This window comes from Oculina patagonica, unplaced genomic scaffold (assembly GCF_052425735.1).
Source record: "Oculina patagonica isolate OP01 unplaced genomic scaffold, crgOcupat unplaced536, whole genome shotgun sequence".
NCBI classification, from domain to species: domain Eukaryota; kingdom Metazoa; phylum Cnidaria; class Anthozoa; order Scleractinia; family Oculinidae; genus Oculina; species Oculina patagonica.
Window position 1 is genome coordinate 1128 of NW_027558402.1, and position 9839 is coordinate 10966.

At 40.8% G+C, this 9839-nt stretch overlaps 1 protein-coding gene across 1 annotated transcript; it reads right to left on the reverse strand.

Annotated features, from left to right (window-relative positions):
* Positions 1-4282: 4282 nt before the first annotated feature.
* On the reverse strand, positions 4283-9692 carry LOC144640879 (ribosomal RNA-processing protein 7 homolog A-like). Its single transcript, XM_078499938.1, has 4 exons — positions 8727-9692; positions 8375-8512; positions 5661-5712; positions 4283-4710 (listed from the first exon to the last, which is right to left on the reverse strand). The coding sequence occupies exons 1-4, from the start codon at positions 8802-8804 to the stop codon at positions 4625-4627; spliced, it is 354 nt and encodes a 117-aa protein (XP_078356064.1). The 5' UTR covers positions 8805-9692; the 3' UTR covers positions 4283-4624.
* Between the last annotated feature and the right edge of the window lie 147 nt (positions 9693-9839).

Consider the following 9839-nt stretch of genomic DNA (forward strand, 5'->3'; position numbering starts at 1 on the left):
TGCGAGACAACACCACGACTGGAACCGATACAGCAGGATTGCAACCGCGGACAGCTGTTTCGTTCTTATTGGAACTCATCAGCGCGATGTAGCGAATCTAAATGACGCCAGCCCAAAGGCCAACGCAAATAAATTGCCCAATAACCCGTACACTGTATCAAGTTCCGTACTTTGAACTTACCTTCTTGTCCCCCGAATCACGCGCTGCCACCTCACGTGTTTCGGGGGACAAGGAATTCAAAGTGTCACGATGGAGTCTCGCAAAGCAAAATAACTTAAATGTGGTAGGCACAGCCATTCCGAACATTTAAGCGCATGGACAAAACCATGCTAAATAAAAGCACAGCATATCGGATCTGAAAAGATCTACGGTCCAAAAATATGTAAAAGTAAGACTAAAACTGCAAGGGACCGCAAACGATAATGCTGCTATTCGTAGGATCTACTGAGAGATCTGATCAGCAATAAAATGAAATAACAAACAACTGCAAGCAAGGCTGATCATATTACGTGAAAAATAGGCTTTGCGAGACAACACCACGACTGGAACCGATACAGCTGTCCCCCGAATCACGCGCTGCCACATCACGTGTTTCGGGGCAAGGCTGATCATTTTTCACGTGGTATGATCAGCCTTGCTTGCAGTTGTTTGTTATTTCATTTTATTGCTGATCAGATCTCTCAGTAGATCCTACGAATAGCAGCATTATCGTTTGCGGTCCCTTGCAGTTTTAGTCTTATGTGCAGTTAGAATAGGCGGGTAAAGGGGATGGGGAGGGGGGGGGGGAGGGGTTTGTACCCCAATATTCTTGACAATATTCATAATAAATACTGCATAAGAGCTTGTATATAAAGAACTTTTCCATGCTGTAAGGGAAAGTTGAGCTTGAAATATAGTTTAAACTGTGTGATGAACAAATATTAAAGGTACAATTCATTCAACAGAATATGAATTACAAAGAGTGTCAAATCCACTTCCCATTTCTGAGATGGGGCTGTGTTTGGCTGTCGGGCCGGGTCCTATTTATGATTAATTATGTACCGATGTCGTGCATGGTAACACGTAATTCTATATTTATTCCGTCGAGATGACTGACGAGAGTACAAACTTGAAGTAAGAAATTTGTGAAAGGGAGACAATAGCTCTGGTTTGTTAATTGCGCTTGCATGTCCCACGAAATCAGTTTAGACAATATTTTAAGTATGTGTTTTAAGGAGGAAGTTAGAAAGGGACGGAGGTTCAAATATATAGCTTGAAACTTAAGATGTATTTAAAAATATATAGTTTAATATATTTAACGACAAAGCACGCGAGCGGTGCCTCAGATCTAGCGTTGGCATCTCTTCAACTCTTATTGAATCTCACAACTCTGTTCTGACTTGTATACTGACTCGGGAAATTCAGTAAGAGCTCTGTGATCAGGTTTACTTTCCCAGGGGAAACGACCTTGAGATCATGAATCAACCATGCCTGTAGTCATATCTTTTCCTTAGGTAAAAAAGACGCGATTGGAGTTTACAAACAGTGGCGACAGCTAATCATACGCAGATCGTTTGCCATTTCTATTTGCAAACGTAAAAAAAAAAAAAAAAAAAAACAGCTCTTATCCACTAGGTTAGATTGTCCGGAACGGTGTTTCAATATCTGTGATGTTTTTTGACTCAGGGTCAGCCAGGGGGTAAGTGGTATACCAATATGCCTGAAAAACATGTACCAAGAATACCCAAAATTTCCCTCAGAATCATGCAAAGTTCCAAAATTTGGAAAGACATAGTATACTTTATTATAAAGTATACTATGTCTTTCCAAATTTTGGAACTTCGCATGATTCTGAGGGAAATTTTGGGTATATATACCCATAAATGCCCCAATTTTAGCGTACAAATACTGTATAAAATCCTATTTAAAATTCCCTGTGTACAGTATATATACCTAGCTGAAAAATCAATGATAAGTGGAAAAAATAAATTTCCTTGTGCTGCGTGAGCCTGTCGACTAAAACCGGCGCCAGCCGGTCTTGGGCATTTTACAGTGACAATTACTTGTGCTCTCCGGCAGGCAGAAACTTTTTGCAGTTCATTCGCACTGTGAAAGATACTTAGCGAAAAAATCAAATGGGCGAGATAAAGCTAGTGCTGTCACAGTTATCGCCTTGAACTGGCAGTCAAATTAACAGAGCATTCTATGACAGTATTCCTGCTGATAGCTAAAGATGACTCTTACTGAGTGATCTTAACCTGTAGTAGTGTAGCATATTGCAGCTCTTGCAAGTTTGTAGTTATACATGGCGCATTTGTTATTTTTTTTAGTTAGGGCATTCCGTTCCTGTTTGTTCTATTCCCGGGGGGGGGGGGGGGGGGGACTCGCATATGAAAGTGACGGGGATGCTCGTCGTCTCGCTTAGGGGTGTAAATTTCGGATTTTTGGTCTCGCTTAGGGTGCTCCGGGCAAAACGCCCAAAACGCCAATATTTTTAGCCATAATGGTCTCGTTTAGGGTTACAAACGAAGAAATATACAAATATAAACTCCATTCTTAGTTTTTTGGTATCTTTTATGGGTAAAGAAAAGCTTGAGCCACACCCAGATTGGTCTCTTTTAGGGGTTCTTTTCAAAATTTCCGACGGGCATCCCCGTCCGTTTCATGTGGGAGTCCCTCCCCCGGGATCTCAATATATAGATGATGGTTTCAGTAGGTTTGCCTAGCTGTGCCTCAACTGAACTACTGCTGCTGCATACTCACAAAGTCCTGGTTTACAGAAAAATTACCGAAAAGAAAAGAAATCACCGAAAAGAACTTATACTCCGCATCCACACAGCTAATAACATCAACGCGGGACAAAAGTGTCAGAATAGAAATGAGCAACATGCCTGGGAATAAAGCATCACCGTACGTCTTTGAAAGTTAAATGTTTCTTATCAGTAAACTCGACGAGTCTGAATTACACTTATATTTCTTCCGCACATGTTTCCGCTTACTGGTGCATCAAGTATCAGAAAGCTTATTCGCTTTAATTTCATGCCTGACAATACTGTTGATTAGTTATATAGATTATACGGTGTTTGAAAGTATAACTTGCAGATCGTGTTGCCCACTCTTGAAAATTACAGAAAATTAGTTGACTGCTTTATTTTTTCCTTCAAATTAAAGGTCATTAAAGCGCTGGATCCACAAAACTCGGGTCCATGTCAGTATCAGACCGCTCATCCACAAGTAGCTCACGGTCTGTTCTTTTTTATAAATTGTTAATTTTCTTAAAGCGGAAATGATTTGAGAAAATAAATTACTTGGAGAGATTAGTTTTTCCGCCAAACTTTTCGTAAAATCATTTGTAGCCGATGAAATTACACAAGTTGTCGAAAAGCTAATATTCTTCAGTTCTGTGTACCACCGGACATTCGCGGAATCCGTTAAGGGTTGCTACATCCAAAGTTCAGTTTACTCAGTTGTACTAATGTTGTTTTTTTTTCTTAACAACGCAAACACTAGCATATTGCTAGGGTACTTGATACTTGTGTACTACTTGTAAAAATTTGGCCGCGGACTAACCTTGGCCAAAGGCTATAGACCCTCGTGGCGACTCTTGATTGGTCAGTGGTTTGTTTTCTCTTTATAAACTACGTAAACAGTTTATCAGAGTATATTGCTTGATAAAAATAGGTTGAACTGAAGTATCACTTTAAACAATATTGGACTAAAAAGTAGACCGACGCGAACGTGGTGATTCCCAATTGGTCCGCGAAGTTCTTGTACTAATACTGTTTCTGTATTTTGACTATTATTTGTTTTTGCTCATTTACTTGAAGACTTTGTTGTGATACAGTCAATTCGACCCCTTATCATACGCAAATAGTCAGGTTATCAGTGCTACCAAAAATAATAATAAAAAAAATAATTGACAGTAGCCTCTGTTACAGGCTTTTAAATTGTGCGAAAAACGAGTGACCGGGAAAAAATCCTGGTCGTCTCGAGTTTAACTTAACTTGAAGTGCGAATCGTCTTGTCCCCTCCTCTTACCACCCCTCACCTCCTACCCTCCACCCCCCTCTCCTCCCCCAATAATAGCGTGACTTCGCACGCGGTGTTCGACGAGTTGATTCGTGAGTTCGCTTCACCGAGAGGTCCCTGGGCAGAGACTGACTCGTCCCCAGTCGTCTCTTATGTGAGCAGTCGACTCAAGACCGACTCAAAAGACGACTGGGGACGAGTCAGGGGCAGAGACGAAACATGCGTGTCAGGCTAGCCATGGAAAAACGAAAAAAAAAAAAAGCAAAACTAAAAATAAATAAAATTATTTTTATTAAGAATTTTTCAAGGTGATCATTTTACAGTTCCTATTCCATTTTGCGAGCAGCGAACGTTACCCACAGTTCGAACATTTGGGGATAGGGTAGCCCTCCAAGTTCAAAGTATCGGTTGATAAAACATCGATTTCAGATGTTGAATATTCCTGGAATTATTAAATAACAGGTGTAGGAGCTATAGCCAGAGCAATAGCGAGCTTCACAACCTTACATGTTTTTTCTTGTCAAGTAAGAATAATTTATCAAGAATACACTTGTGTAGTATACTGGAGTGAATCAGAAAACTTCACTTAAGATGACCAATAAAAATAAGATATGTTCAATATGGTCGAAATTTTCTCGCTGACTTCATTTCGGCAATTCTCTTCTTGTCTTCGTCGAATTTCTTTCGTAAATGTGCGATATCTGTCAAACATAAAAACAAATGAAACAGAAAAGTTAACGCCACCTGAGCAATACTTATACAGGTACAGAGTTACATGTATTGTTTTCTGACATCTCATTCCCGCTCGAGGACACGCAAATTTCGTTGCTAAAGTGAACTCCTTATACTGTTTACGTTGCATTTGGTCTGTGCGTTATGACCTTCACTGAACTGAACAATCCAGAAGAAATGGCACGATTCCTCTTTTCTAAGTACGACGTTCTTGTGTATCATATTTCTTTCCTAGTTATGTATCAGTCAATTCCAAGCGAGATCATCCCTCCCGGGGCAACCCCCGGGCATTTGACCGCTACTGAGCCCAGATAGTGGGGAATTTGATCGGCTTGAAGCCCGGATGGTGGGGCATTTGACCGTTGACAAAATGCGTCATAACAATAAAACGCTAGCGAGCTCAAGTGCGCGAAGTTTGTATTTGGTTACGTTAATGTAAAGTACCTAGTTTCAATGTATTTATTTTTTCCTGTAAAATTGGCTAATAAATAGGGCACGAGTGTCCGTCTAGACCGAGTGTTTATAACAAGAAGGTAACTGGTTATTTAAGCGAATTCGCTCGTACTCGTAGGCAAAACGATCGCGATTTAAAGAGAAAACCGACTCAAAATGGCATTTCAGCCCCGACCGGTGGGGCATTTGACCGTGCAACTGGCCCACATAGTGGGGAATTTGATCAAACATTTTTAAAAAAGTCAAATGCCGGGGGGTTCGCCCGGGGGGAATGATCTCGCTTGGAATTGACTGACACATTATATCCACCCTAGCCTCAGTAAGCGTACATGTAGAACGAATGATCTTCTTTTAATCCCTGCTTCTATCGATATTTTAATTTTTTATCATTTCCTGAAAGCGAGCGCTAAGTTCCATTTACACTGTACATGACTTTTGTAAGAAACGATCAATGAAAAGTACTCACGTTCTCTCCTGGTCTCTCGTTGTTGAAATTGGTAAAAATTTAACAGCGCCTGCTACAATAAAAGTAAATATCATAGGATTAATGCAATGTCCAGTTATTACTCAAAGGAGATTTTATTCCTCTGCTCAGTCTTCATTTAATAAGCCAAAGTCAAGAAAGAGTTGAGGGCTAATCGATTTCACTTCCGGACTCATCGTCTGTGGGGCTAAACGACCGGATACCATCTCTGTCAAAGGAACCTTAACACAACGAAGGGCCGAGGGACTGGCAAAACATATACGTTCACTATATCGAGGTCTCGTTATATCACGGTTCTTTCCCATAATTAGTATTACTGGAACGCAAGAGTATCGTTCGTTTTACCGAGGACTTTGATATAATAAACTGAACAGAGGTTTGTTAAATCGAAGTTCACTGAATTACTTAATTTCAAACTGACGCTCGATTCCTATTTCATGCATAAAGACTAGCAAACTATGAGCAGTCCCTCTTACTCCGTCCAGCGTGAAGCAAAAAAAAAAAAATAATAAAAATAAAACAGAGCGCGAATGGAAAAATTGACCGTGGCAGATTTTCCACGCGCACTTTTCCACTCGTGCGAGCTTTTTTTTGGCTTCAAGCTCGACGGACTAAGCCCGGGGGGGGGGGGGGGGGTACTCCATATAATGGCCTATACGGGGAGGCTCCGCCCGAAAGGGGTACCTTTTTCAGGCTTTAGGTATATAAAAGGGTAGGGAATTCACAAGTTTAGGTATATGAAAGGGTATGTAAATCCGTCATTTAGGTTTTATAAAGGGCCTTGAATTAAAATATTTTGAACAGACGCACTTTATGGCTGTATTATTTTAATTTATAAAGCTCAACATGAAAATGACAAGAAAACGTCCTGTTCTAAGTCTATGCAAGGTCTTTTAGGTATATGAAAGGGGTACCTTTTTCAGTAAAAGGTATACGAAAGGGGTACAATTTCTGTGAAAATGGTATATAAAATGGTAAGGGGTAAGAGCTCAGGGCAGAGCCTTCCCGTATAAAACTTTTTTGAGTGCCCCCCCCCCCCCCCCGGGGGACTAAGAAACAGGTACTGTTCAAAGTCTAAGAGATTAGAAAGGTGAGAATTTTCTTGAGAAAAAGAGCGTCTCATCTCGCTAAATATTTAAATGTGCCTAAACGTGCACATATCTTCTTTTGATGTTGTGAGCCGTGAGCTTTACTGATGTTTACAGGCCTAAGTTGTACATGAATAACTTGTGGATTTTGAAACGCTGTTTTCAGTGTCTTGCACAAACGGCCTCCGGATCAAGCAGTATGGGTTTGAGCCCTGGCTGGAGCTCTGTGGTGTGTTTTTGGGCAAGACACTTTACTCTCATGGTACCTCTCTCCAACCAGGAGTACAAAAGTAGGTAGTGGCGAGTTTAATGCCAAGGTAACCACTGACTCGTCCCCAGTCGTCTCTTATGCGAAAATTGCAAGACGCGAAGGATGATGATTCCCTCCGTGTTGAGCAGTCGACTCAAGACCGACTCAAAAGACGACTGGGGACGAGTCAGAGGTAACCATACAATGGACTAGCATTCCGATGTCACATACGAGGGAGTAGGCTTTTAGCCAGGATTTAAAAATTGGGAGTCCAACATTTTTTTAAGGCCTGGCTTTGTCCCCATAGGGGGGCCTGAGGAGCATGCAGGGTGTTTTTCTGCAGTTATGAGTGCAGAGGTATCTAAAGATTTCCAAATTTGCTAAAAAATCCTCTGTATACAGTTATTCATATTAATTTTCTCTGAAAAGTGGCCGTCCATAGGACTCCTGGACTCCCACCTGGCTAAAAGCCTGCGAGGGAGTAGAAATACTCTTAGTCGCTTCATGCTATGGAAACAAGGATAAGCTCCGGCCTTGGTGGGCCACTAGGCTCAAATGCAGACCAGTGCTCGACACTAACTTTTTTGGATACTAGGCAATTGGCTACTAGGTACAAATAATCACTAGCCCACAAGGACAAGTCACTAGCCCCACCCCCCCCCCCCCTTAAAAAAAAAATAAAAACAGCCAAGTTTGAATCAGCCAATCTCTTAGCGCTATATTTGTTTGAGTCCACACAAGTACATCTTTCCTTCACTGAGACACAGCAACGATGCTATCATCCAACTCGGTTGAGAATTTCGTGACTGTGGATCACACTTCTTTTTCTCTTCATGCTGTGTGTGGACCTCTGGTGAACAATGTAAATCTGGCTCACGATTATTGGCCCTTGAAGGCGGTTTTCTTGTAGGTAAAGTGTTACAAAAGCTTGAAATCATGCTCGCGCGGTCGCTCGCGCGAAAACCCCAAGATGGCCAACTTATTATGGCTCTCTCCCAGGTCCCTTTTGGGTGTCATGGAAGCGAGGACAGAGGGTCTTTTCCAAGATGGCGTCAGGTTTGCGAGTTGATCGTACGGATCGTACGATATAAATCCGTATGCGATGTGGGTCGCAAGCGCTCTGGTTTAAATTACTCAAACTATGGAAACTAGATCCTGATGAAGGTTTCTGGGAGAAAAACTTCCCAAGTTATAGAGTTGTAGTTGATTTATTTTTCCACGAATCTTACTAGTCTATGGGCTAGTAGGAGAGTACTTTTACTAGCCAAGCATGAAGTTTTACTAGTCCTGGGCTAGTGTACTAGCGTTAGTGTCGAGCACTGCAGACCTAAACTTTACCTTACACAAATCAATCTTACCTTCTTTTTCTTTTTTCTTCTTTCTTGTAACTCAGCAGCATCTAGCCTGGGTGCAGCAGGGTTCCGCCCGCCTCTTCCTACAGTTACCCACCCCTCATCATCAGGTTGGTTCCGTGCTTCAGCTTCTTCTTGTTCACTCTGAACACAAGGAAATGGATATTAAAGGAGCACTACCAACTATCTTAAGCATGACTTCCATAAAACTTAAAGAACCATGCCAAAATCACAGAGAATTACAATAACATATATGTACAGTACTTTAAGTAAAAGAGACTACGTTGCTAAGAAAGCTTAAAAAAATACTCAATCATATCGAAAATTAAAATAAATTTAAAACTGTATGTACATGTACCTTTTCTTTCTCTGCATCAAACTTTGCCATAAATTCATCAACTTCAGCCTGTAACTTTGTGGAGTCAGGGTATTGCATGTGGTATTCTTGAATCCATTCTGCAAAATAAATATGAAAAATGCAAATGGAATCTGTGGAGCATTGATCTTTTGAGTACAGAATTTTTTATACACATTGTGCATTCATTTAAAGGAACAGTGAAGGGAAATCGAGAGAAGGAAGTTGGCCAATGGATTGTCATGTCAGAAACAATAAATCCCAACGACATTTTCAAAATGCATGAAATACCTTAAGTTTATACAGGGTCTGGAAGGGTATTTACGGGACCCAGGATTTGACCAAAATACAGTGCGGGTTTAGGGAAAACGCAAAATTTCTTGACAAGATTAGGGATTTGACTGCTCACCGGGATTCAAGACTTGCCAAAATTTGGGTACGGGATGCTTGATTTTTTGCCTGTGTGTTAGGAATTCGGGAAATCGTCATGACCCAAACTGAATAAACGTTCTTGCCTCGAAAATTAAATCAACCAAGTGAGCAGTAAGTAGTGTCTCCTTTCAAAACCAAACTGTATGGAGTGTGTCGAGTAATCGACAAACAGGCAGACAAAGAGCAAAGAGCTCTACAGGTACAGATTCCAGAAGCACTTTAAAACCTTCACTGGGCAAGAAGAAATCGCAAGAAGAAGCCTTGAAATGCACGTAAATTCAAAATATCAATCAAAAGGGCCAATCTACATCTTAGATTTATAAGCTTTTACAGAAATTAGCCTTTTTACAGTATCAGGATTCGTACACTTTTTCAGGCCAAAAATTCAAGGACTTTTCAAGGACTTTCCAGGACCCTTCTTGGAAATTTCAAGGACTTTTTTCATGAAATTTACGCCAAATCAATGGTTGATGTGCTTGCTGAAGAACTAAAAAAATGCTTATAATTTTGGCGGTCTTCTCATTGCCCTGAAGACTTTTGACATTCAATAAAAAAAAAACAAGGACTTTCAAGGACCGAAAACCAATTTCAAGGTCTTTCAAGGCCTTGAATTTTTATTTTGAGATTCAAGGACTTTCAAGGACTTTCAAGGCGCGTGTGAACCCTGCAGTATTTTTGGGAAAG

Excerpts from the sequence above, each read along its gene's own strand:
- LOC144640879 (XM_078499938.1), bottom strand. The coding sequence starts at position 8,804 with ATGCAATACCCTGACTCCACAAAGTTACAGGCTGAAGTTGATGAATTT. Across the intron at positions 5,713-8,374 it reads GAAGAAAAAAGAAAAAGAAG|CAGGCGCTGTTAAATTTTTA; the intron begins GTAAGATTGATT and ends CTTTTATTGTAG. Across the intron at positions 4,711-5,660 it reads ACGAGAGACCAGGAGAGAAC|ATATCGCACATTTACGAAAG; the intron begins GTGAGTACTTTT and ends TATGTTTGACAG.